General features: G+C 45.7%; 1 protein-coding gene across 4 annotated transcripts; it reads left to right on the top strand.

Moving 5' to 3' along the window:
* Nucleotides 1–8189: 8189 nt before the first annotated feature.
* GMNN (geminin DNA replication inhibitor) lies at nucleotides 8190–17326 on the top strand. 4 transcript variants are annotated; one of them, XM_074943156.1, is made up of 7 exons: nucleotides 8190–8208; nucleotides 9363–9431; nucleotides 12672–12764; nucleotides 13248–13386; nucleotides 14199–14281; nucleotides 14357–14467; nucleotides 16922–17320. In XM_074943156.1, the coding sequence occupies exons 2-7, from the start codon at nucleotides 9375–9377 to the stop codon at nucleotides 17114–17116; spliced, it is 678 nt and encodes a 225-aa protein (XP_074799257.1). In that variant the 5' UTR covers nucleotides 8190–8208; nucleotides 9363–9374; the 3' UTR covers nucleotides 17117–17320. The 4 variants fall into 4 exon arrangements, with proteins under 4 accessions (XP_074799257.1, XP_074799256.1, XP_074799255.1 ...); XM_074943155.1 differs by lacking the exon at nucleotides 8190–8208 and adding an exon at nucleotides 8269–8423 and having other exon boundaries at nucleotides 16922–17319; XM_074943154.1 differs by lacking the exon at nucleotides 8190–8208 and adding an exon at nucleotides 8269–8423 and having other exon boundaries at nucleotides 12669–12764; nucleotides 16922–17312.
* The last annotated feature ends 10381 nt before the right edge of the window (nucleotides 17327–27707 follow it).

Below are 27707 nucleotides of genomic sequence, written 5' to 3'. Positions count from 1 at the left end.
AGCGGTATTTAAAAAGACACATTTTATAGAACAATGGGTATACTCTTTCACGGTAAACCTTGCTGTTAACATTACATACATAGCACATGTGCTTTCGTTACAAGGTCGTATTTTGCCTCCCCCCACCGCGTGGCTAGCCCCTTCCCCCTCCCTGTGGCTAACAGCGGGGAACATTCCCTGAGGCAAACAGCCCAGCAGGAACAGGCACCTCTGAATGTCCCCTGAAGAAAAGCACCCTATTTCAACCAGGTGACTATGAATGATATCACTCTCCTGAGGATAACACAGAGAGATAAAGAACGGATGTTGTTTGAACGCCAGCAAACATACACTGCAATGCTTTGTTCTACAGTGATTCCCGAGTACGTGCTACTGGCCTGGAGTGGTAACGTGTCCTACCATGGTGGATGGAATAAGGCTGCCCTCCCCAGAAACCTTTTGCAAAGGCTTTGGGAGTGCATCCAGGAGAGCCGCGAATGCCAGGGCAAATTAATCATTAAACACGCTTGCTTTTAAACCATGTATACTATTTTAAAAGGTACGCTCACCAGAGGTCCCTTCTCCACCTGGCGGGTCCGGGAGGCAGCCTTGGGTGGGTTCGGGGGGGTACTGGCTCCAGGTCCAGGGTGAGAAACAGTTCCTGGCTGTCAGGAAAACCGGTTTCTCCGCTTGCTTGCTGTGAGCTATCTACAACCTCATCATCATCATCTTCCTCATCCCCAAAACCTGCTTCCGTGTTGCCCCCATCTCCATTGAAGGAGTCAAACAACATGGTTGGGGTAGTTGTGGCTGAACCCCCTAAAAGGGCATGCAACTCATCAGAAAAGCAGCATGTTTGGGGCTCTGACCCGGAGCGGCCATTTGCCTCTCTGGTTTTCTGGTAGGCTTGCCTCAGCTCCTTAAGTTTCACGCAGCACTGCTTCGGGTCCCTGTTATGGCCTCTGTCCTTCATGCCCTGGGAGAGTTTGACAAATGTTTTGGCATTTCGAAAACTGGAATGGAGTTCTGTTAGCACGGATTCCTCTCCCCATACAGCGATCAGATCCCATACCTCCCGTTCGGTCCATGCTGGAGCTCTTTTGCGATTCTGGGACTCCATCATGGTCACCTCTGCTGATGAGATCTGCACTCACCTGCAGCTTGCCACGCCGGACAAACAGGAAATGAAATTCAAAAGTTCGCGGGCCTTTTCCTGTCTACCTGGCCAGTGCATCTGAGTTGAGAGTGCTGTCCAGAGCGGTCACAATGGAGCACTCTGGGATAGCTCCCAGAGGCCAATACCGTCTAATTGCGTCCACAGTACCCCAAATTCGACGCAGCAAGGCCAATTTCAGCGCTAATCCCTTTGTCGGGGGTGGAGTAAGGAAATCAATTTTAAGAGCCCTTTAAGTTGAAAAAAAGGGCTTCGTCGTGTGGACGGGTGCAGGGTTAAATTGATTTAACGCTGTTAAATTCAACCTCAACTCCTAGTGTAGACCAGGGCTAAGGTGCCACAAGTACTCCTCATTCTTTTTGAAATGTTAAGCAAATTGATGTTACACTGCCATCTAGTGGACTCTTAGGGTGCTAAAGCCTAGTTTTTACAAAGTATCTAACCTTAAGTGTATGTCTACACTGAAATTGAAGGTGTAATTGCATCTCGGGTAGATATATCCACACTGGTTTTATCCACACTAGCATGGCTAAAAGTAGCTGTGAAGATGTGCAGCACAGATCCCAGCACAGGCTAGGAACATGAGTACATACCCAGGGTTTTGGATGAACTTGGACTAGAAGCTTGTGCCACCATGTCTTCACTGCATTTTCAACCACACTAACAAGATTAAAGCTGGCATGGATATGTCTACCCAACTGTAGTCACACCTTAAGGGACAAATTCAGTCCTGGAGTAAAGGTTCAGAATTGCTATTGTCTTTATTAGGAATTACACCTGCTTAGTCCACTCTGGCCCCTTTATGTTGGGTAGAAGGGCCAGAGATTGGAGAAGACAACTTTATGGCTCCCCTTCTCTCCCCGCTGAGGTCTGGCTCGCAAGCTTTGGCATAAGGGCAGGGCTGAGGCAGGAAGGGCATGACAGGGCTATGTCTCTTAGTGGTGTGCACAGTGACAGGATCTAGTCTCTTCAACCATCCTATCCTCCAATTCACTCTCACATAACAATACTGGGAGTTTTACTGCTTACATGAAACTGCTTACATGAAAAATTAATATTAGGAAAGTATTTAAGATATTTTTATCTATATTTGATTCAGCAGCTGGAAATAAGGAGGATCCTTAGCACCATGTGGCCAGGCAGTTCTCTATAAACCACAAGTGTGTGCTGCCCAGACCACAGTGTGGGAACCTCTGATATATAGGCCACAAAAAGCTGTCAGATGGAAATGACTTTTGGTCACTATCTACCCGGGCTAATTAGATACAGAGCTCTGGGTCTCAGCTCTGCAATGAGCTTCACATAGGAACACCCATGAAATTTCACACAGGTGCAGGGGTCTGCCCACCCAGAGATAGTTGCAACATGGGAGCCCTAGAAATTAATATAAATCATGTATTACAAATCCCCTGATGCATCCAGACCCCTAGCTAACTGCTTCTATTGTCATGTCCTGTAAAATAGATTAGAACATTTATCATTTGCCACAGATTATAAAAAGTCTAAAAAATAAATGCATTTTCTCTGGAACAACACAATCAAACAAACTGGATGAGCTCAATGGGAAACTCTGTGTATTTATTCAGATTCTACAGAAGTGCAAACAGTCATAGCTATTCATGACATTCAGATTTTCATTCTCTGTGAAACAAACAAACTGAAATCCAGTATGACACACTGAACTTGGAAAGAGAAATACAACTGGTATTGAGACTGAAAATTGTTTAAATCAATCCAGAAAAAGGTCACAACATCATTTTTTTTTTTTTTTTTTTTTTGTGCTCAGTGGGCTAAGTTATAATTATGCAACCTAAAACCTTTCAGTGTGATTTCTGGTGCAATTACAATGGTCTCCACGATTAAATCCTATCAGTTAGCTTCTGACAGAAGGAAAAGATCTGGTGTAGGGATTCTTTACCAATCCTTCAAACTGAAGAAACTGAAGAGAAAGAAAACTCACACTGAAGTATAAGGGTGTGCAATAGCAAAAGTTCTTCAACTGGTTAAATGGAAGGAGTGGCTCCATTGTTATCCCCACCCGGATAGCAAAGCAAGGGACAGATTAAAAGGATAAATAAAACTTGAGTTTATCAAATCACAGCCTTCTTTCACTACATCAGCCCATTCTAATTACCAACATTTCCAAAAGCAGTTATGCCACTTTTCAGAAATAAATTTCCCCTGACATTTTAATTCTTTTTATAAATGCAAACAACCTTTATAGAAGTAAGTGCAATCATCAACTAAGCTGAGTTTGAAAGAAAACACATACACTGAAATTTTATATTATTATTAGAAAATATTTATATAGTGCTATGAATGGACGTGTGTATTACAGAGAACCACACATTCCCTGCCACAAGAAGCATACAAACTAAGGGCTAGTCTACACTGGCAATGCAGCAGCACTTTAAGGTGCCCTGTGTGGTTGCAGCGCAGCGCTGGGAGAGAGGTCTCCCAGCGCTCTAAAAACAGCACCTCAATGAGGGGTATAGCTCCCATTGCTGGCAGCATGGCTCCCAGCGTTGGGGCACTGTTTATACTGGTGCTTTACAGCGCTGCAACTTGCTGCACTTGGGAGGTGTTTTTTCACCCCCCTGAGCGAGAAAGTTCCAGCGCTGTTAATTGCCAGAGTAGACAAGCTCTTAGGCCCTAATCCTGCAAAGACTTATTTGGGCAAGTCTACACTACAAAATTAGATCGATTTTATAAAATTCGATCTTTAGTAAGCGATTTTATACAGTCCATCATGTGTGTCCCCACTAAGCGCATTAGGTTGGCGGGGTGCGTCCTCAATACTGTGGCTAGCATCGACTCACCAAGTGATGCACTGTGGGTAGCTATCCCACAGTCCCCGCTGCCCATTGGAGTTCTGGGTTAAGCTCCCATTGCCTGATGGGGCAAAAACTTTGTCACGGGTGATTTGGGGTACATGTCGTCAGCCTTCCCTCCTTCCTTGAAAGCAACCACAAACAATCGTTTTGCGCCTTTTTTCCAGGGTTATCCGTGCAGACGCCATAGCACGACAACCATGGAGCCCGCTCAGCTGCACACTGCTTTTGTGAGCATTGTAAACACCTTGTGCATTATCCTTCAGTATGTGCAGAGCCCAACTAGGAGCCGCCAGCACGAGGAAGATTGTGAGGAGGACATGACACAGATGTTCCTGAAAGCATGGGATGTGGCAATTGGGATATCATGGCGACATTGGGGCATGCTGATACGGTGGAACGCCAATTCTGGGCCCGGCAAACAAGCACAGGCTGGTGGGACTGCATAGTGTTGCAAGTATGGAATGATTCCCAGTGGCTGCAAAGCTTTTGCATGCGTAAGGCCACTTTCATGGAACGTTGTGAGTTGCTTTCCCCTGCCCTGAAGCACAGGAATACCAAGATGAGAGCTGCCCTGACAGTTGAGAAGTGAGTGGTGATATCCCTGTGGAAGCTTGCAACGCCTGACTGCTACTGGTCAGTCGGGAATCAATTTGGAGTGGGCAAATTTACTGTGGGGGCTTCTGTGATCCAAGTAGCCAATGCAATCAGTGACCTTCTGCTAACAAGGGTAGTGACTCTGGGAAATGTGCAGGTCATAGTGGATGGCTTTGCTGCAATGGGGTTCCCTAAGTGTGGTGGGGCGATAGACAGAACACATATCCCCATCTTGGCACCGGACCACCTTGCCAACCAGTAAATAAACCGCAACGGGTACTTCTCAATGGTGCTGCAAGCACTGGTGGATCACAAGGGACGTTTCACCGACATCATTGTGGGATGGCCGGGGAAGTAAGAGTAAAATTTAAGAAGATACGTTTCTGAGAACAAAAGGGAGACTCTTTCACAGTGAATCAGGCAATTCACAGCAGACAGCACACGTGCTTTAGGTACAAGGTCGCATTTTGGCTTTTATATTGAGCGTCTGCCAGTATGGTGACACATCGCACACGGCTGGGCAACAGAATTTGGTTTCCAGGCAGCTAGGGTAAGCCAAAGGGTACGTGGGGTTGGCTTCTTCTACGTTCATAACATGTGGGAATGTTATGAACATCCACAAAATCCTCCTCTGTGTTGCGTGAGGCTGCCACCTTGCAGATGTCCATGAACAGTGGTGGGGTAGTGGTAGGGTCCCCCCCTAGAATGGCATGCAGCTGATCATAGAAGCGGCATGTCTGGGGTTCTGACCCAGAGCGACTCTTTGCCTCCTTTGTCTTTTGGTAGGCTTGCCTGAGCTCCTTAATTTTCACGCAGCACTGCTATGTGTCCCTGGTGTAGCCTCTGTCCACTATGCCCTGTGCGATTTTGGCATATATATCAGCATTTCTTCTGCTGGATTGGAGTTCTGACTGCACAGATTCTTCTCCCCATACAGCAATCAGATCCAGTGTCTCCCATTCGCTCCATGCTGGAGCTTGTTTGCGATTCTGGGACTGCATGGTCACTTGTTCTGCTGAGCTCCCCACACTGACCAAACAGGCAATGAAATTCAAAAGTTCCCCCGAGGCTTTTCCTGTGTACCTGGCTAGTGCATTGAAGTTAAAAGTGCTGTCCAGAGCGGTCACATTGGAGCACTCAGGGATAGCTCCCAGAGGCCAATACCATTGAATTGCACAGTGCTGCGTCTACAGTACCCCAAATTTGACCCAGGAAGTTCGATTTTAGCACTACTCCCCTCGTTGTGGAGGAGTACAGCAGTTGATTTTAAGAGCCCTTTAGGGCGGTGGAACGGGGTTGATTGTGTAGCTGCATTCCTTATAAAATCGACGTAACACGGCTAAATTCGACCTAACCTTGTAGTGTAGACCAGGTCTTATACATGTACTTAACTTTAAGCTGTGAATAGTTCCATTGAAGTTAATGGTACTTCTCAGTTTAAAGCTTACCATGTGCATAAGCCTTTGTAGGATTGTGATTTAGGACCTGATGTGTTCAGATCTGTTAGCATGGACCAAGCTGTGGTCCATGCTAGCAAATCTAAAGCCTTGTCTACACTGGCAAATTTCTATGCAGTAAAGCAGCTTTCTGCATTGTAACTCCCGTGGTGTACACACTGCCAGGCCAGGCAGCACAGCTCCGGCTCTGAGCAGTCTCTACTGCCTGCCACCTGTGGGGCCTCACCCACCTCCCCGGCTCGAGCTGCCTGGTACCGTTGCAGAGGCCAGGCTGGTCTTAGCCAGTGGGGTGGGGGACAGCATGCCCTCCGCCCCGCCAGGCAAGTGGGACTCCTGAGGGAACCCAGCCTGGGCAGCTCCCCAGCCACTCCAGCCTGCCTGGTCGTGCTGCTGTTCCCAATGGGCTGGAGCACTGCCCCAACCCACCCAGGACACTCTGCTGGCTTGGCCTGGCAGACACAATGTGGGGTGGGGGGCAGGAAGTGGGGGAGTGCGACTCTGGGTGTTTGGGTGGGGTGCTGGGCAGTGAAGGGTCTGTGTGGGGGGGTGCTGGCTGTGGGGCGATCTGTGTGAATTGGGGCACTGGGTAGTGGGGGGGTCTTTATGGAGCACTGTGCAGTTGTGGTGCTGGGAGTATAAGGGGATACTGGGTAGTGGAGGTTCTGGGGGGGGGCCCTGGGCATAGGGGTCTGTGGGCGCACTGGGCAGTGGGTGGTGGTGTGCAGGGCACTCTGCAGTTGTGGTGGTGGGGTCTCTGGGCGGGGGGAGTGCTGGATATAGAGGTCGGGGGGGGGGTGCTGGGCTATGGGGCATCATGGCACGTAGTGCGGGCCTGCCCCTGAGGGGAAGGGCCGTGCTGGCAGTGCAGGGCCAGGCCAGCCAGTGTGCATCTCATGGCTGCCGGTTTGTAAACAATGCTCTCGCACTTTGCTGGGCAGAGTTGGGCAGGGCAGGGACACCCCTGCTGCACCTGCTCCACTTCCCACAGCCGGACCCTTGCTATGGAAACCGACCCTCCAAGTATGCCCCATTGCCCCCATGGGGGCCCACAGATATGTTTGGCGCTGAGATCACAAAAGGCTAATCCGACCTGTAAGTGGATGGAACGAATGAGGGAGGAGAATGGATTGGGAGGACAGGAGTCATTGCTGGGTATGACACAGGCAGAAGGGGGATGAGAGCTCTAGCCGCAGGTGATCAAAATGACCTTACCCACTTTCTCAAATGTGTTGGGTAACACAAATTCTCTCTCTCACACACACACACAGATTTTGGTGGGGGGCAACTTTAACTGTTATTCCAGACAGGGGCTCCTTAGGCACCTGGAAATGCTAGTGTTTTTTTGTTTTTTGTTTTTGCGGGTATCAGAAATTAGCTGACAGGAGCACTCTAGCTAATTCCTATACAAAAAAGAGAAATAAATACCCACAATGGGATCTGGGAGTGCAACTGTCAAAGGACAGATAAAAACAACAACATGTGATTGTGAGGGCTGGCTTATGATTGTTGATCCCTGAAGCTGGCAATACTGTAATACCTGCTCCTTGGAGAGAAAGTCCCATTCACCCCTGACCTGCCCTGGCCCCAGAGGTTCTGCTGCCACCCGGGGTCCTGGCCACTGGCCGTGAGGCTCCGGAGCTGTCCCAGCGTGGGGCGGGGACGGACACAGACAAGGGCCAGCAAACAGACTGCGCGGCACCCCCACCCTCAAAATTGTTCCCGTGCCACAGGCTCCACCCCTTCTGCCTGAGCCCCTGCCCCTTCTGGGGGCCCGGAGCTAGCCCCCCCCCTTAGCCCAGGGGCCTGGCAGCCCTGCCTACCGCTAAGCGATTTAAGTTGCTTTCGCCCCTGCCCACATCCCAACCCCCCCCAGCCAGCGCCCTGACAACGAGCAAGTGAGGGAGGGGGGACGGAGCGATCAGGGGCGGGACCTTGAAGAAGGGGCGGGGCCTCAGAAGAGGGATGGGACCAGCGTGTTGGGTTTTGCGCCGGTACACAGTTGGCAACTGTGCCCCCGCTTCTCCCACCCACTGCCCATCCCACCCCAACAACGCTCCGCCCCCTCCTCCTCCTCCTCCTCCCGTGGGCGGGGCGTAGCGCTGACGCGCAGGGCCTGCTGGGCCCCGATAGGCGGGGCAGGAGGAAGTGGATACGGTTTGGGATTGGGCAGGTGAGGGGGGCGATGGGAGGACGCACGGTTTTCCTGGCCCCACCCGCAGCGTCGTGCGGGGCTTCACGGGAGGGGAGCTGATCACGTGGCGTGAGCCGGGTGGATATTTATAGCCGCGCCCGCGCGCGCTCAAGATCGCTGGTCGCTCTGTTTTGCTTCCTGGTGGCGCGTGGTAGGAAGGCGGCAGCGTGAGGCACGCGCGGGAGAGGAGTCGGGTGCGTCTGAGGGTCTTTGGGTCCCCTGCTGGGCGGCGGCGGCGCAGGGTTCGGCGCGGCGGGGGCGGGGGGGAAGAGGGAGCGGGACGCCACCGGGCTGAGGGGGCAGGGAGCTCAGCGTCTGCCGGGCGTCCTCGCGCGATTGGGGCGGAGGAGCACGCGCTCCGCTGCGGGGCTGGCTGTGTGTGCGGGTTTTGGCGGGTTTCTCCCGGCAGGGGGCTCGCGGGTTTGGCGGTTGGCGGGCTTGCGCCCTGCGGCGGGGCTGGCCGGGTGGTTGGGGTTCGGGCGGGCTGGGATCGAGGGGCTGAAGCCGGGGTACGAGGCAAAGGGGCAGGTCAGCGCCGGTCCTCGGGGGCCTGGCCGGGGGAGGTGACCCTGCCACGGGGAGACCGGGGGAGGGGGGGGCCGGTGGCAGGTGAAGGTCGCGGTTCCGCCTTGTGGGGGGGGGGGGGGAGGTCTCCGACTGGGCTTTCGGCTGCTGGCTGAGGGTGGCTGGCGGAGGCGCCGCATGTCCGAGGGCTCTAGCTTCGCCGTCCTGCTCTGGATCCCGCGGCCCGCGCTGGGAGGCTGACGCAGCTCCCCGCCTCGGGGTCTGTCGTGCCCGCACAACAGCCAGTGCGGCCCCTCTCACGCGGGGCGGGGACGCGGGGGGGTCCAGGCGCCCTGCCCCGAGGAGCCCCTTCGTGGTGTGAAGGGGCGAAAGGGGTGCATGCGGCTTAAATGTGCCACCGCCTTGTGCTGGTTTGCCCCTCTCACGAGACTGATAGCTGTGAGGGGCTCGTGGAGCTGAGCGGAGGCTGACTGCCCTTGTGGCAGGTGGGAGCCCATGGCTGGCTTGTTGTGATAGACGTGCATGCCACTGGGCAAACTGAACTTGTGCTTTCTGCTCTGACTAATAAATTTGCTTTTCTGTGTCTTTGCCTTTGTTATAAAACACAGGTTTGTAGTCAGATGAATTTCAGTATGAAGGAGAAATTGGATGCAGGAAAAGCCTCAGGAACGATAAAGGTCTGTAACCTAACTCAGCATTACTCAGTCTTTAAAGTGGTCTATGAAGGTAAACATAAATAGATCAGATTGTAATGACAGACTTTGCGCTGGCATCTGTAATCACTCCAGACTTAGCTGAGCTCTTTATATCCACACCATTTTATAATGCTAGCTAAAAAGAGATCATGTGCCTTTCTTATGAAAGATGTCACATTGATGCTCTGGAGACTCAGTCCTTCTGTTTTTTTGCAGAACAGGTATGTAGTTCACAAAGACACTGAAAATATGCCACCCTGAGGATAAAGAATTACAAACTGCTTAGCCTGCACTGAGTTTTTTCCCAGTGTTTCAGTGATCTTTTAAGTATGTGCATTTAGTTCCAGGCACATGTTTTTATATGGCAAACTTCAAATGCTACTAACCTGGATCACACTTGAATTGGTGACTTACTGGCTTTGTATCTTGTTACCAGTTCCCTAAACCACCCAGTCAATGTAAAGCTAACTCTACTAGATTTACAGGTTTTTATCATGCAATAATACATAAAATAGTATAACTGATTAGAGAACTCTTTCAAGTCTGCATTTCCCAGCCCTGTAGCTGGCTTCCCCTATCAGCATGGGTCTTAGACAGCAAAGAAAATAAACCACAAGAAATAGGGGGGGCTTTAGAATCCGTTCCATGTGAGACTACTTAAAATGAGTTAATTTCATAATGTGAGTTAGATTTGATCCCTCTAAACTAAGATCCTAATAAAAAAAAATCTGTGCAGTTTTCTGAAGCAATGCTCTTATTTTCGTGCTTGAAAAAAATCATTAGAATGAGGCTTCATACATGGAAGTTGGGCACTTGACCATTGCTTTAGTCTTCAGGTAGTAGTTTTGAATGTATACCATTGCATCATTCATATACGCCGTGCATATAAAATTGTTGCTAAATGCACGAGGGGGACCAAGTTATTAAATGTCTGACTTGTGAGTAGAACCATCATAATACTAATCTTCAAAAAATTCCCCACATTGGAGACTCTAGACTCCAGAGCATGTAAAACTCAAAATGGGGTGCCTAAGATAGCAGGGGAGTTGCTTGGTTATTTTTGTGGCCTCTTTAAACTGTGGGGATTTCAAGAGATGACCTTCCAAGGTGAATGTCCAGCCCAGAGGAAAGGACTGTCTTCACATTGTGCCTGGCTTTACTAGGGAAAGTAAGCTGTGCTGTTAGTACCCTACTACCAGTAACCTTGCTTTACTCCTTTTTTCCAAATTTGCCTAGTATGTAGTCAGTCTTAAATCCAAATCTAAAACAAATAGTTTTATTTGGAGACTTTTTACTCTTAATATAAAAGTAGAGCAATGATGTACCTAATACAAGACTAGTGTAATCAGGGGAGTATCTGAATTGTGGACAGTTCAGAACAAGTATAAGACTTCCCTAAAAACTTGTCTTGTCTTTATTTGGTGTGTTGGGTGAAGTCCCAGATGACTCAGTCTAGGGAAAGACATGGGGGTAAAAGTCACCTAGAAGTAATTTGGGTATTATAATGTTGAGTGGCACTTAACCATATGTTCCTAATTCTGCGTAGTGGAAGATCTGTATTCTTACTTACAGGAACTTTAAAATTGCTCAGTGTTGTAGGGTGTGAAGACTAATCCTGTACCCTTAAAAGGATAAATAGTAAATCTGTGTAATGAAAAGTTTGTTTTTATCAGACATGTCCATGACTAAAGACTTATTCTTGGGCTCATCTTAGCAAGCATATGGCCATGATCTTATTTTGGTGTCTGGCTGACTCACTTTTCTGGATGCTTCACTGGTTATCTCAAATATGAAGAACAATGGGTTAACTTAAGCACCTGGCATAGTATTAAACTGCTTTTTGCCAGGGGAACATTGACCAATCATAGTCTTCAGTAGCTGCAAATAGCATCTGTAATGCTGGTTCCCACGGTAGTTGGCATTTGTCCTCAAGTTCAACACCAAGCTAATTGGTGGCAGAAATTTTACCGTGGGAAAGGTGAACTCTTCTCATGTGAAGTACAGTGTGAATCAGTAACTTTCTCACGCTTGTATGGTATTGTGTTCTTGCTATCCCTGTTTGATTGTCTACCATTGTTTACTGTCCCATGGTGGCAGTGTAACTAATGGTTTAAAAAGCTTTAATGCAGGAAATAGGTATTGACATAGGACAAGGAAAGGTGATAAATATTCTGTTCCACAAAACAATAGCCTTCCTGGATCAGTGTTATGCCCCAAGCAAGGAAATTCTAGATGCCTGTTGATGAATGAATGGCTGAAGTAGAACGTCTGTTAAATGCATACAGCCCTTGAAGAACCACTTGCATATAGACAGGTTTCAGAGTGGCAGCCATGTTAGCCTGTATCCACAAAAAGAAAAGGAGTACTTGTGGCACCTTAGACTAATTTATTTGAGCCTAAGCTTTCGTGAGCTATGGCTCACTCCATCGGATGCATGCAGTGGAAAATACAGTAGGGGAATTTTATATACACAGAGAACATGAAACAATGGGTGTTACCATGATCACTCACGTGAGTGATCATGGTAACACCCATTGTTTCATGTTCTCTGTGTATATAAAATTCCCCTACTGTATTTTCCACTGCATGCATCCGATGGAGTGAGCCATAGCTCACGAAAGCTTAGGCTCAAATTTTAGTCTCTAAGGTGCCACAAGTACTCCTTTTTGCACTTAATACATATAGATAGTAAAAAATGAACCTTGCTCATGATTACCTGTGCATGTTTTCCAGTTTAAACTGATGAAATCACCTTGAGCAAAAAATAAGGATCACTCTAACAACTCAAAACAGTTGTCAAAGTGCAGAAGCATTAATCTGTGGTGAATGGCTAGTATAATTTGTGAGATTAAACAGAACACTTGCACTATAATTTAATTGGGAATCCAGTTAGAACACAGCTGCTACCTGACCTGTTTAAAATAGTTCTACTTTGTAGTGTAAATGAGACAGTGTCTTAACCAAGATAAGGCTTATGTAGGTCTTCAGCTTTTTATAGAACAGTTAAGATCCAGCTTTGCTACAGATACAAACTATATTGTAATTGTAGTGTAATAAACCCTAAACTAAATTAAAACAAAGCTTGTTAATCCTATTTGTAGGAAAGACAAGTGGATTGATAGTTTAATCCATTACCTTAATGTGGCATGAGACTTCATAAATTACCCTACTCCATCCAGGAGTTTAACTGCTTTGTATTAAAACTTTTCTCTTTTCAAGAAGTACGTCACAGACAATGCAAACTCAGCCCCAAGACGGACTCTTAAAACGATTCAGCCTTCAGCAGCAGGTTGCCTTATTGGCAGGGTAAATGAAGTAAGTATTTAGATGTAATAACTCTACAACACAATCTGTAACAGTAACTAAATGCTGTTATGTTTAATATAGAAGGGCTAAGGTACTATAATAATATCCATTAACTGTAAAAAGAACCTTTAAACTGTGTAGTAATTAAATCATTTAGCTTTGTTGAATAGTAAATCTAGCATAAATATTTCAAATACTTTGAAAGCACTTGAGGAGAAATGCTTGTTCATCAGACCTATACTGCTAGTGCAAGAAAGCTGTCCGATGGCTGAGAAAATGTTTTGTGAGTTAAGCTTTTCTTCAGGAAATCTGGAGGTGAGTTGGCAAGAAGATGTGCCACCCTTGAAATACAGAACTTCCGTACCTATGAGCAATAGGTAAAGGAGAAACTCCATCTGTTAGTATAGCTTAGATGAGTTTGCAAGTGTATGAAGACATGTAAAATGTCAAGGACAAATAGCATAACGGCAAACCAAACTTATTGTATTACAGCCTGCTAAATGTTCGTTCAAAAGGAAACTTTGGAGTGATCAGTTAACTGCAAAGACCTGCAAAGCTGAGGTTGTGGACCCAAAACAGAAAAATGAAAATCTAAAAGGAGTCACTCAAGCTGTTGATCTCATGGTAAAAAGTATGTTTTGTTTTACACTTCCAGCAATCGCATATTGTTTGAAACTTCATGTGTATTCCGATAATTTTGGTATGCTACTAAAAGCAAATGGGCTTAGAATTGTTAAATTGTGCTACTTGCCAACATTAGGTAGCAACACTTACTCATTTCAGTGATCATGTCCTCTTAAGCATCATTCACACAGATCTATGCAGAGTTTAAAAGTTTTACACTGTCACTTAAGGTGACTTGGCCAGCAGTATGTGAGGCTCAAATTTAAACTTTGGGAATTGTACTTTAGTTTAGCATGCTGTCACAATTCAGGCCATATTACCACTTGCCAACCAAATTAAGCAGCCTGACCCAGTTTTTTAAATTGTTCTAAATTAGGAGAGAATCTGGGTTCAAGCTATGTGATTGGTGTCTTGGAAGTTGTTAGCCTTTGCTATTCCTAGTGAGCCTATTCTGCTGCTACTCATTGCAGAAGTGGCTATGTTCAATAGGTCTTGCAGTTGGGACCATTCTGCAATGCACATTGTGACACTTATTGAAGCGGCTTCAGAAAATGCTCTTCAATAATGTCAAAAGCAAATTAGTATAAGCTTGAATTTGACCCATCTGCCAAATCAAATGTCTCAAGTTACTAAAGCTCATTTGTTAACCACTTTGGCCGTTTTTAGCAGGTCAGAATGGGTTGTAGAATATTGAAATGACAAATACTCCAAACATATGGAACTCTTATATTTAAATTTACTCTATTTTAATTTGCTTGAATTCAAGGCTTATTTACATAAGATACACAAGAGATTTTTCATATTAAACTCTTCCTACAGAAAATCCTCCGTCTCGGTACTGGAAGGAAGTGGCTGAAGAGAGAAGGAAGGCACTGTATGAAGTGCTTCAGGAAAATGAAAAGGTAGTTCATCAGGTTAAATACCTTTTCACTTTTTTCTCTTGGCTAGTCCCTATATAAAACTTTCTTTTTTTCTAGCTGCACAAAGAAATTGAACAGAAAGATGGTGAAATTGCCCGTCTAAAAGAAGAAAATGATGAACTGGTATTACTTGCAGAACATGTGCAGTACATGACAAATATGATTGAGGTAATCTCATATGACTTGTTTTCAATCCATAGTGTTAACTGTGATGTAAGTGACTGGGGTGTCTATCAAATCATGACTTCTGTTTTGAGTACATTTTTTGTATTCTGTATAGGAAAAACCTGATAAGGTTGGTTTACTATGCTGCAGGTACTGGCCCAAGAATGGTGCTGTACACCTAGCTGAGTGAGTGACTGAGAAGCAATCAGTGTAAGCGGTCTAGGAAAATGAACTTTATTATCAGCTTGTCCAACCCATATAACAATGACCCTTCTGATTGTAAGGCATGAGATGGAGTTTCTCAGCCTGGACATATACCTGAAGGAAGACACTGCATTGAAGGGTGGTAGATACCACCCCATATAGGCAGAATCTGCTGAAGAGAAGACTGGAAGGGACTCCGCCTAAAAGGTGGAGAAGACCTCACACACAATGCTGAAACACCCCCAGGCTGATCTCAAGACTTCTTGCCTTTCAAAGATCTCTAGGGCTTTTTTTAAATGATAGTGACTGGCTAAATTCTTAAAATCTTGTTCCTTGCCTTCTGCCACTTTGTCACCAAAGGGGTTAAGCCAGGAGCCAGAATTACTTACAACAAAGTGGAACTCTAGGGGAGCATGTTTAAGCAACAGGGGGCTCAGAAGTCTTGAGGCACTGGTTTTATGGACTATGGTAATTAGATTCCCTAGACCCACAACCCAAGAAGGGGCTCTCGGACAAGGTCTGTGCCAGTGTGCCTTAGCCAGAATCTGCGGGTAGACTCCCCCCCAGGCCTAGAGGGGCCAAGAAGCATACCAGGACCCAGGATTGGGTCCACTTTCAATACATTCAATACCTTGACCAGAAGGACAGGGCCAGATTGTAACAGTAATTGTTCAGCCAGGTGGTGTGGCTCTTGGAAGGTAAATTGTGGGTGACTGAGGAATCTTTGTACTCTTGGCTGGAATGAGGTTGGGTGATAAGAGTTATCTAGTGACTCTATCTAATGGGGACTCTGAAGTTAGAAGTACCCCTAAAAAAGGTATTTGTGCTGAATAAGATTGAGGACTTCAACCTAGGAATCTTGATTTCTTTCAAAGGCCTGGTCTAAATGTTTGCACTGACATAACTAGAGGTCTTACCAGTGGAGATCAAATGTGGACATTTGTATATCTGTATAACCTGTACTTGTAAGCTTACAGGCACAAGCTAAACAGATAGGTGCTCACACAGGGGTTTGCACTGATTTTTAACTAAACTGGCTTAAAAATTTGTGTATAGAAAAGTGAGACTGAAGTATATGCAATGGTGATTCTCCAGTTGGATAATTCAACTCTTGTTATAACATTTCTTGTACATAGATTTATTCTTCCATATTTACTGTCTTATAGGATAAGACCACCCCCAAAACTACTGTAAGAGGGGTAAAGAAAAGTTTTGCTCTGAACTGATATGAATAGCTGAAGGTTGGCATTCATAATGTAATATTAAGTTTGTCAAAATCAGGGGTGGCCAACCTGAGCCTGAGAAGGAGCCAGAATTTACCAATGTACATTGCCAAAGAGCCAGAGTAATATATCAGCAGTGCCCCATCAGCTCCCAGTGCCTCCCCCTTCCTCCTAGTGCCTCCTTATCAGCTGTTCCTGGTATGCAGGAGGCTTGTGGGGAGGGGGCAGGAAGGGGTGAAGTGGGGGCAGGGCTGGGGCAGGGGCTGAACAGTGAGCACCCTCCAGCACATTACAAAGTTGCCACCTGTAGCTCCAGCCCTGGAGTCAGTGCTTATACAAGGAGCTGCATATTATCTTCTGAAGAGCTGCATGTGGCTCCAGAGCCACAGGTTGGCCACCCCTGGTCTAAATGGAGCCCAAACTCAGCTGTTAGCTGACTCTTGAATGCTCTAAAGCTGGCTTTTATGTCTGGTAAAGAGAAACAACTTAGACAAATTGTTCTGAGTTACCTAAATCTTCAAAACTGTGCAATCTGCTCCTCTAGGACCAAGAACCAACAGGCCAGTACTGAGCTTTATTTTTTCTGGCTTGGCAGCTGTTAAACTATTTGTAAAGCTCTGACAACAAACTTTACTTTTGTCACAGCAATATATTGTGTGAAACTAGGGAAACAATATTAAGGTGGTATAGTAATAAACTTAATCTCAAACAGTCCCTTAACCAAGAGATGAACTCTTTGATAAAATAGACTTTGCCTCAGCTGCCTGGAAGACCTTAATATCAGCAAGCCAGATGCAACTTGCGACTGTAGACTGCATTTTTGGGGTGAGAGTGTCTGCTTTTTATTAGGCAGGGTTTCTGTCACTCAGAAGCATAACCTTATTGATGACTTAGCTAATATGTGACTGAGTAAAACTGAATGCATTTAGACTTGATGCTCTAAATCAATATTTTCTGTGGAAATTAAAGTGCATCCTTATAGAAACACAACTTTAACACATTCTTAAGAGTTCTCTCCTGTATCTTCTAGAGACTAACTGGGCAGGCACCTGATGGTCTTGAGTCACTGAAAAATCTAGACTTGGAGGAATTTGAGCAGGAGGATGAAGAGAGTGATTCTGAGGGTGATGTAGATTGGGATTCTGAAGAGTTGCCTTCACAAGTCTCATGTGATTCTACGGAGAATGCCACAGATTCATCTGCAAAGAAAGCTAGAAGTCTGTGAAAATGGCTTGGCAAACTTGAGTGGCCAGTGTGCACATGGCTTCCTATTTTAATTGCTAAATGACTGTCAGAAGAATATACTGCCAAAGTTTACCTCAGATAAGTTACAAGTCTTGTGGAAGCTTTAAAAGTTCACAATGGGTTTTAACTGGTAATATGTAGCAATGGAAATAGCTGTATACTACCTAACAAGGTATTAGACTGAATTTGGTCACTTCTATAAAATGGAAATACTATGTATTTCTAAGTTGTGTAAATAGTATCTGTTGCTTTGACATGAGAATGTGTACTTGATAAATAAACTAAACTCTACCAAAACTCTCTGCCTCTTAGGTGGTGCATGTGGGGGACAGATTGCTACAGTCTCATACTCTGGGAGATGTAGAAGTCTGGTAGTCACTGAACAAACATGAACATCATAAACAAAAATGATATTTAGTTAATGCCTCATGGAACTGCTCAGTGTAATACAAATTTGAGTACTGTATAACTTGTTTTAGAACTTGATTTGTCTCAAACTAGAATTAAGGGTAACAATTCTCTAGGCAAGCCTTTCTGGTTGAATTGTAAAAAATCTACAGCTGGGCTACTAAGAGGATCTAGTTATGGCAGTTCTTCTGTCTGTAAAAGGGCTTGGCGGTATCAAGCTACACTCACATAGGATTCTTTCCTGATGGGAGTTGTATAGGCTACAGTTGCAGTTCTGGCATGTAGTGAACTCCCAACAAAATGGTCACTTGGGGAATACCTTGCGTGGATGGTGTTAACTCCATTGTCCCCTGCTGTTTCTGGCGAAGACTAAGCTGCATCAGGAGGAAATCTACAAATGATTTCTTTGGATATTTATCCTCTCTTCCTTTCTCCAATGAACTATTGTTACTAGACACCTATAATCACTTCCTGCATCTTATCATAGTAGAGACTCCTTGAATCCAGGTACAGCTTGTGTAAAAACTTCTCTCCAGTGTTAAAAGTAGTTCATAAAGTGTTTACTCTTCTGCTCCAGTAAGAGGAAAACATAAGAGGAAGTTACTCACCTTGTGTAGTAACAATGGTTCTTCGAGATGTGTCCCTATGGGTGCTCCACTTTAGGTGTCTGTGTGCCCCTGCACCTCTAATCAGAGATTTTTTGGTAGCAGTGTCCTGTTGAGCCCAAGCATGTGCTCTCCCTCCCTCATGGTCTGCCTTGAGGCTATTTAGCACTGCATAGGCAAACCCCCTCACTTCCTTCTCTACCAGAGGCCTATAGAGAACTCTGAAGTAGAGGGGAGGAGGGCAGGTTGTGGAGCACCCATAGGGACACATCTCAAAGAACCATCATTACTGCACAAGGTGAGTAACTTCCTCTTCAAGTAGTGTCCCTATGGATGCTCCATTTTAGGTGACTCCAGAGCAGTACCCACCACTGGAGGCTGGGACTTCAGAGCAGAGTCTTTTACTACAGAGTACTGTGGAGTAGAAGATGGTGTCAGCAGCCAAATCTTCAGTGATCGCATAATGTTCTGCAAAAGTATGGACAGAGGGCCCCAATCATTGCTCTGTAGTTTAGGGAGATTGGGGTATCCCTATGGAATGTGATTGAGGTAGGAACTGATCTCATGGAGTGCATATGGATGGAAGCAAGTTACACCCTTGCAAAGTGATTGATGCAACTAGATACCCATTTGGATAGTCTTTGAGGAGATCTCAGCTTTTGGATCTTTCTGTGGACAAAAGGAAACGTGTAGGGCATTTCCTGAAGTCCTTAATCCTGTCCAAGTAGAATGCTAACATCCTTCTAATATCTAGCATATGCACAATTGTCTCCCAGTTATCACAATGTGGTTTTGGGGAAAAAACAGGAATCTGATTCATATGGAAAGTGTAGAAAAAGTAGGGAGAAACTTGGGATATGGCCTAGTTACTCTTTTTTTAAGACAAAGGCTGTGAATGATGGGTGTGCCATCAGGGCTGCTATTTTTCCTGTGTGCCTAGCTGAGGTGATGGCAATTAGAAATGCTGTTGTCATGGACAGGTGTACGAGAACAAGTTGCCCTGGACTCAGAGGGAGGTCTAGTCCAAGCCCTGAGAACTAGGTTAAAGTCCCAGGCTGGAGCAGGTGGTGTCGCATAGATTCTTTAAGGGCATTGGGACTCTTCCCCATGTATTAGTGGTTGAGCAAACTCCAAGTGGGAAGCCATTTTCACCATGAGATGTACCTTAAGGGAGCTGAGAGAGTTTAAAATGTAGTGCAAAATCAGAGGGAGGAAAGATGAGGTTGGGTCTGTCTGTTTGGAATGATCCAAACTTGGAGTTTCCATTTTGTAGATAGGTATGGGGAGTGGTCAGCTTGGGTTGTGTTGCAACATGTTTCAGCTTGTCAGAGCATTCTGCTTCTAAGCCTTGGAACAAAGAAAGATCCAAGCCTGGAGGCAGAGGACCCATGGGTTGGGGTGAAGGGTCAGCCCATATTTTTGAGAGTAGGTGAGGAGTGGGCTGATATCAGAGGAACAGGAGGGCATATTGCCATCTGCATCAGGTAAGGGAGCCAGACTTGTCATAGTCAAGAGGGGCAATCACAATAGCTCTCGCTTCGTTCTGTTGAATTTTCAACAGAATCTTGGATAGGGTAGGAATCTGGGAAAAGACATACAAGTGGGCCCTGTCCCCTGGGAAGATGAGGGCAACTGCCAGTGAATGTTTCCCCAAGCCAGCCCTGGAGCAGTAACAAGGACCTTTCTTGTTCCCATAAGTAGCAAAGAGATCCATAGGCCTCTTAAAAGTTTGGGTTCCCCAAAGGGTGGCTATATCTTGAAGCACCTCTGAATTCAGTATACAGTCATTGTCATGAGAATCCTGACTGAGACTGTTGGTTGTCCCGTTCTGTATCCCTTGTAGACAGTTGAGATGAGCACATAGTGATGGGTGCATCAGTTCCAAAGTTTGAATGCTGTCTTGCACAGGGAGGGAGAGCTGGTAGCTCCTTGGCAGTTTATACAAAACATACAGGTCACATTAAGTCTATCATAACCTTTGTGGTGTTTTTGATGAAAGGCACAAGCCACCTCAGTACCACTGTCATGGAGACTGGGCTGGCAGCTGTAACAGCTACATCCAGTGGTGTCTCTACAACTGGTCTGGCTATTAACTGACCTCTAAGAATGGTCTGAATCAGTTTTTTGTTTCTGGTAATGTTTCAGAAACATCCTGGGTTTCCCAAGATTAACAATTGTTTTGGCCATGACAGGTCAGTAATTTGACTCTAAACAGTAATGTTGTCGATGAATACACCATCTTGCGAAGCCTGATCATATGGAGTTGACTTGGCATTATGTTGCTTGCTTCATGCATTAACCACATCAACTATGATGGAGTTGGGTTGCAGATGCTGAAAACAAAGTCTCTCTCTTTGGGTAGAGATTTAGGGTGGCTTTTGTTTACATTCAGTTGCTGGTTGGTGCGATGGAGGCTGGCTCTGCCAGATTTTGGTAGAATCAGCTCATTAATTGGGAGGACAGTTCTAGATGAGAAGGTAGTGTGCAGAATTTCCACCAACTTGTGATGGGTATCTGCCACCTCCTGTAAGGGAATCTGCAGCTTGTCTGGCACCCTCTTGATAAGATCCAGAAAGCTTTTAAATCTTCAACTAGTGATGCAGGGTGAGCAGCAGTCTCATCTGGGAGAGATGAGAAGCGTGCTCAAGAGGTAGCTTCCTCTTCAGGTGTGGGTTTTTTCTCCTTCCTCCCCGCCCTTATTTTCTATTCTGAAAAAGCTTTCTTCTGTCCTGGCTCAGGTGCCAGGCTGTAGCAAACTATCTGGTGGACTCTCCCTGAGAGACACCAGAGATGGTCACACCAAGTGTGTGTATACCTGAAGTTATAATATGGCCTTGGGAGGGAGAGGCAGGAAGGCAGGCACAGACGGTTGGCATGATGGAATTGGGGATGACCCTTGTAGTGTGGTGGTGGGCCACCTTGACAGGCCAGGGAATGATCTCCTCCTGGCCAGTGTCAGATTCGTCAGTGGGTAAGGGTGCCACTGACTGGGGTATTGGCAGTATACAGCCCAGTGCTAAGAGCAATTCTGGGTGCTGGGATGTGCTCGATACTGGGGTCCTGGTACCAAGTAATGGGGATTGTGGTTCTTCCCCATCAGGTCTCCAGGGTACCAGAGCTCATGCAGTACCGTGGGTTCATTTGGTACCACAGAGGAGGGTCTGTGGTACATTGTCAGTACCGATAGTCAGGCAGAACACTCCCTAAATGAGTTTTGCCCGGTGCAAAAAGTTTGTTGCCCCTTTCTTGGAGATGGTATGGTAATTGTCTCTCCCTGGGTACTGAGGCCACAGGTCTCCAGAGTATCAGAGCACCTGTTACCAGGGGCTCATGCGGAACCCCAGAGGAGTGTCTGTAGTCGGTATCAATGGTTGGGAAGGTGCAGAACACTTCCTAGATGGGAGTTTTGTTGCATCTGGTACCAAAGGGTTTCTCTCTGCCGCTCTTTTAGAGATGGTATGGTAACTGTCCCCTCTCCTTAGGGGATGGTACCATTGCCTCGGAGCATGACCATGGAAGCCTCTGGTGTCTTGGTGCAAAGCAGAACTGACAGCAGGGCTTCTGTGTCTCTCTTAGAGATGGTACGGTAACTGTCCCCTCTCAGTGCAGTAATTTCTCAGAGCTTACAGAAGCCACTTGTTGATTCTGAGAGCAGAACTCAGAGCAGGGCAGAGCCCACAGCAGGAAGCTGCTGTGCCAAACAGGAGCAGCAGCTGAGCTTACAGCAGTAGGTTCCTCTGCTGGTTTTGTCCTACCAAGGTGGCCGCTCTGGGGAGTTCCACTGGCTGGCCAGCTGCTCGGGGCTAGGTGTGGAGATGGCTGAACTGGGGAACACCCCTCTGGCTGGCCATTGCTCCGAGGAGCCTTTCCGGGGCAGTCTGCTAGTGGCTTTTTTCTCTCCTCCTTTTCACCACTCAACCCCTTTTTGAAGTGAAGGCTCCAGGGATGGTCCGGGGTCAACACCCACCGGAGTCCCCTGCAGACTGAAGTGTTTTCTCTATAGGGAGGAATTTTTACTTCAGCTCCTGTGAGGCTGCAGTTTTAGGTGTGGCAGGTAAAGCACTTCTGTGATGGTCTCCTAGGCACAATGAGTGTCTGGCCATTACAGGAACGGACTCCTGGCAAGAGAGGCACTGCTTGGAGCAGAGAGCCAGGGAAGCCCCTGAGCAGGGGGTTGCCCTCCTCTAGCAGGGAGGAATATGCAGAAAAACATCTTTACTTTTTCAGTTTCAAAAAAATAAATAACTGAGGCTACTAGATGCCTGGGGTTGAAATGCCCCCAGACAGGGAAGGAAAGTGTTCTTTTCCTTTTTTCTCTCCTTTTTAAACCAAAGGAATAAAATAAAACACTAGCCTAAGTACTTTTAGGGAGAACAAAGGTAACAAAACAAACACTACTTACGCTAATGACACAGATAAGGGACAACTGATCATCAGAGGCCAAAGACAGTAGAGAAGGAAGTAAGGGGGGTTTGCCTGTGCAGTAAGGGGGGGAGAGAACTAGTCTTTCTAAAATGGGGGGGGAAGAGGGGAAATGGCTGTGGTCAGTGCTGAAAGCAAAAAAAAAAAAATCAAAGTGTATTGTCAATGAGTCAAAGCTGATCAGTCCCTACCCCAGAGCACTAACTTGTTTGTACAGCTCTTAGTGCAATAGAGCCCAACACATTAGTGGTCTTGGATACTACTGCAATATAAATGCTGAACCAGAATAAGTGTAAGTGCTGCTAACAAGGGACCACTCTGAAATGTAATTGACTTTTGTTAGAATATTTGCTAATTGTCCACATCTAATCAACTAAGTGGTAGGTATAAGTGGTGGTGAATTTTTAAAAGAAGGCTTGCATTTTACCTAAAAGTGAAAACTCTAGTCTTGCAGTTCTCAACCTGGGGCCCGATCAGCACACAGCTATGGCGTATGTAACGTCCTTGGGGCCATACAGGTGGTTTGTGTGTGTACAGTAACTCCTTGCTTAATGTAGTTACGTTCCTGAAAAACACTACTTCAAGTGAAATAAGTGAATCCAATTTCCCCATAAGAATTAATGTAAACAGGGAAATTTTTTTGCCAGACAAGACTATTTTGTGTATATATACACAGTACAAGTTTTAAACAATTTAATACTGTACACAGCAATGATTGTGAAGCTTGGTTGAGGTGAAGTCGGTGGGATGCCTTACTGCTAAAAGAAAAGGAGTACTTGTGGCACCTTAGAGACTAATTAATTTGAGCATAAGCTTTCGTGAGCTACAGCTCACTTCCTCGGATGCATACTAAGCCACAGTATGCATCCGATGAAGTGAGCTGTAGCTCATGAAAGCTTATGCTCAAATTGGTTAGTGTCTAAGGTGCCACAAGTACTCCTTTTCTTTTTGCGAATACAGACTAACATGGCTGCTACTCTGAAACCTGTCATTACTGCTAAATGAACTAGCACTTAGCTGAGCCCTCAAGGGTTAACACATTGTTAATGTAGCCTCACACTCTACAAGACAGCATGAATGGAGGGAGGGGAGACACGCTGGCAGAGACTCTGTGTGTGAGATGCACATTGCCCCTTTAAGTACACTGAGCCCACTCTAAGTACATGGCCTTTTTAAGTAGATCAACAAGGTGAGGCAGCAGCTGCTGCCAGCAAGCTCCCTCTGTCCTGAGCCTTGCCATGTCCCCCTGTTCTGTGAAGATGGTGGGGGAAGGAGTGGGGAGCAGGAATGGGGGGAGGCAGACACCCTGACATTAGCACTCCTCTCCTCCCTTGCATAACAAGCAGGAGGCTCCCTAGCGCAGCTCCAGGGCAGGGGGAGGGACAGCTAACCTGGCTGGCAGTTGATAGCCTGCTGGGCAGCTGCTGCACAGGGGAGTGGGGAGCTAAGGGGGGCTGCCAGTCCACCCTGGTTCCAACTCCCCACCAGCTAGCTCCAACGGGCTGCTTTTCCTGCAAGCAGTGGGCAAAGCAGGCAGCTGCCAAACAGCGTTATAAGGGAGCATTGTACAACTTTAAATGAGCATGTTCTCTAATTGATCAGCAACGTAACAACGTTAACTGGGATGATTAAGTGAGGATTTACTGTGTATGTGTTTGTATATATGTTGGATGTGGCCTGCAGTGGTAAATAGTTGGGAACCTCTATTTTAGTCAACTTAAAAAAATATTTTCTACAGAACTGGCAGCTATCTAGTTCTTGAAACAGAAAATGCTCTGGGAGAGGGGAGGGGTTTAATGCAGCTATCAGTTTCACTTAAAATGGAAGATAGAAACCATTGCTCAATAGCAATACATAATAGTGACCTATATGATCAACAATTGATTACCTTAATCTCTGCATTGTGAAGGAACAGTGAATGTTATGTAATATTTCCCAAAGTTTATGGGGTTTCAGTCCTCATCTTTGCTATAAAGTAGCTTGGTTTTTGCCTTATGTACTAATCTTCAGTACACTGCAATAAGTATGTTTCTCATGCCCTGCAGTCCTGCATGGTTCTGTACATGCTTCAAAATCTCCCTCAAAAGAGCCCCAGCACCACCTGTCAGTGTGTTCCATAAGCTGTTTACTTTACATGCCAGAGTGCATCTGTGCTTCCTGCCACTTCAGAAACCTACAAGCCCTGTTCTTTCCCCCCAGTCAAGGAAGAGGTAGGACCTGCGTTTAGGGAAGTTGACCATCGTGAGAAAATAATCAAGGAAAAAGGGTTCTTGGCATGGTGGAGAGAGGAAGCTTCACCTGGCCTTTTCTTGCTCTCTAATGGCTCTAAAATACAGACAACTAACCAGTTCAATAATACCACTCTGAAGTGTTTAATGGTGCATACATTTAAAACACTTATTATCTGAAGATCTCAAATTTCTGAAATGAGCATCCTAATTGCCCTTATCTTGCAGACATATGCTTACTTTTACTACCAAATGTAGTCCTGTTGATCTCAAATGGGAGTCATAGTAAAGTTAATCAGGTGTTTGCCAGATTAAGGTTCAAATGTTTGCACGATGAGAAGCAGTTTTCCTCATCAAATCTGATGAAAATTTGCTTTACTGAACCTCCTACTCACATAATTTGTGATCTGAAAATGTGAGCTCTGTTTCTAAAATCAAATAAGTTAATGTTTTAAAAATATTTAGTCACAATTTACCATTTGAATTTTTTCTCTTAAAGGTAAACGAAATATATAACAAAACACTCTCTATAGCTGTCTTACATGTGGGTATTTTGTAAATTTTTTCTAACACCTTTGTAGAGTCCCTGAAAGTATGTACCAAACACCAAGTATTTTGATTTCATATACCTTGTTATGCATTTTCTTTATATAAAGTAGTGTTTGTTATAAGTAGGGTAGAAACTGGCTTGTATTTTCTCAGATGAATATGGCCTGTCACAAGCAAGTTTTCAACAAGTTAAACATCTCAATCATAAATGAATACATTTAGTTTGCATTTACAGTTTGTGGTACTTTTGGGACAAAAGTGTTTCACGTCAAATACAACATGAAATACAGTATTGGAAAACAAAACAAATCATCTTTGTAATTTTAAAAGACAGTGATCATCAGGTCAAGGAGGGGAAGAGAAAGGTAAGAGATCAGAGCAGGCCAGCCTAACAGTGGTTACACAATAACATAGGAGGCAGGAGAGGGAGGAAATATTGATGTCTTTAAAGGTGAGAAGTGAGGGATTGTAATTGTGCTATTCACTCCCTCTACATGTCATTCTTGCTCCTATCATGGCAATGGCTTGTTCACCCACTGTTCTCAAACATCAAGCAGCAGATCCTTAAAAAGCTACTAGTGTGTGAGCATAGATAGCCAGTAGCACTGGCATCAAGGAGATGGTATCCAATATAGCCATATCTTCCAGCCTTAAGGCCTTTCAAATGATCCTTCTCCCCTTTGATAAAACACTTTGGGATCTAGATGAAGATTTCTGTATGAGCAAAGTATTTAAAAAAAAAAAACAAACTCAACCCTACCACCTTAAAGTTTATTACCTGTTTATAAGCAATCAATGCATAGGTGTGTCTTTGTGGGGAGAGAGGGGGGCCATAGTTGCTCAAATGAGCCACTATGTTCTAAACAAGTTTAAGGCTAGATGTGCACATCTGGAAGCTCTGAGTGGAAACTTAATACAGTAACTCCTCACATAGTCATCTCGGTTAACATTGTTTCCTTATTAGGTTGCTGATCTGTTAGAGAACATACCCATTTAAAGTCGTGCCATGTTCCGTGTTAAGGTTGTTTGGCTCGCCCTGGTCCACCTACCTGCCTGGCGTTCCAGTCACAGCTCGGGGGCTTGCCCCGCCCTGCCCACTCAATACTTCTGCTGGGAAGCGGGGTTGCAGCATGGGGGCTGGCCCCGTTCTGCCCGCCTGGCGTTCCGGTTGGGGCACGGGGGCTTACCCCACTCTGTCCACCCGGCATTCCAGCTGGGGAGCAGGCAAGCCCTCGACCCTGCTCCCTGGCAGGGTTGCTGGTCAGCCAGAGCTGGGCAGGCCCCCGCGCCCTGACCCCACTATGCTCCTGCCTCAAGCAAGCTTCACGGTCATCACTGGTGAGTACAGTATTGTTTGTTTAAAATTATTTAAAACTTATGCTGTATGTATATAATGTCTTTTGTCTGGTGAAAAAAATTTCCCTGGAACTTAAGCCCCCCTATTTACATTAATTCTTATGGAGAAATTGGATTTTCTTAACATCGTTTTGCTTTAGTAGCATTTTTCAGGAACAACTACAACATTAAGCGAAGAGTTACTGTAAGTACTTTCAAAAGACTGTATCAAAACAGGTGCAGTTGTCTTGAAAACTTTCATGGGAGAGGTTCCCAAAGCACTTCCTGCTTTATGAGCTGTACCCAGCACGTACAGCCATGAGGGGGGACCTTTCCCAGAAAATGCTCTTCAGTTTATAGAGCAGGCACTGATCTAGAAGGGCTGTAAGAGAACCTGGCAACAGGATTTTGATTGGGACTGAGAGGCTCTCTGGTATCTCCATGTGATTTAAAAAGATTCACAGTCCTGGCTCTGTTCGTTGGGACTACTTGTATGTGTAATTGTTTGGAGCATTCAGTCTCATGATGGTAAATGCTTCAGGACAGAGACTTCTTTATACATGTTTGTAAAGCACCTGGCATGCTGTGCACATTTTGTAAATCATAATTTCATGCTTCATGTTTTCAAGACCTTGCTCTCTCTTCAAATATCCTATTTTATTGTAAAGGCATGCACCGAGGAGTGGGTAGCAGAGTGAGGCTAGCTGTCTGAAAGGTTCCTGAGCCAGTGCAGGGGAGAATAGATTTGTGTGAGGGTGGAGGGTTAATTTTGATGTATCTTAGTATTCCTTTAGAGTCTGATACTACCCATTTATTGTAATGTCAATAGGAGTAGGCCTTTTAGAAAGAAGCAACGTGCATTCCCCCAAGTCCTGCTGAATCAGTATGCTGACTAGCATCTTCAGCAGACATATCACATCCTGTTAGGGCTATGCTACACAGAGATCACCCTAACCCCTGCTCCAGCCTACTATTCAAGAGAGTATTAGTCTGGAGTCCTTTGAAGTTACTCTGCAGGTGTGTC

This window comes from Natator depressus, chromosome 2, assembly GCF_965152275.1.
Source record: "Natator depressus isolate rNatDep1 chromosome 2, rNatDep2.hap1, whole genome shotgun sequence".
Taxonomy (NCBI): domain Eukaryota; kingdom Metazoa; phylum Chordata; order Testudines; family Cheloniidae; genus Natator; species Natator depressus.
This window is presented reverse-complemented; position numbering and strand designations above follow the sequence as displayed.

Excerpts from the sequence above, each read along its gene's own strand:
- GMNN (XM_074943154.1), top strand. The coding sequence starts at position 9,375 with ATGAATTTCAGTATGAAGGAGAAATTGGATGCAGGAAAAGCCTCAGGA. Across the intron at positions 9,432-12,668 it reads AAGCCTCAGGAACGATAAAG|AAGTACGTCACAGACAATGC; the intron begins GTCTGTAACCTA and ends TCTCTTTTCAAG. Across the intron at positions 14,282-14,356 it reads TGCTTCAGGAAAATGAAAAG|CTGCACAAAGAAATTGAACA; the intron begins GTAGTTCATCAG and ends CTTTTTTTCTAG.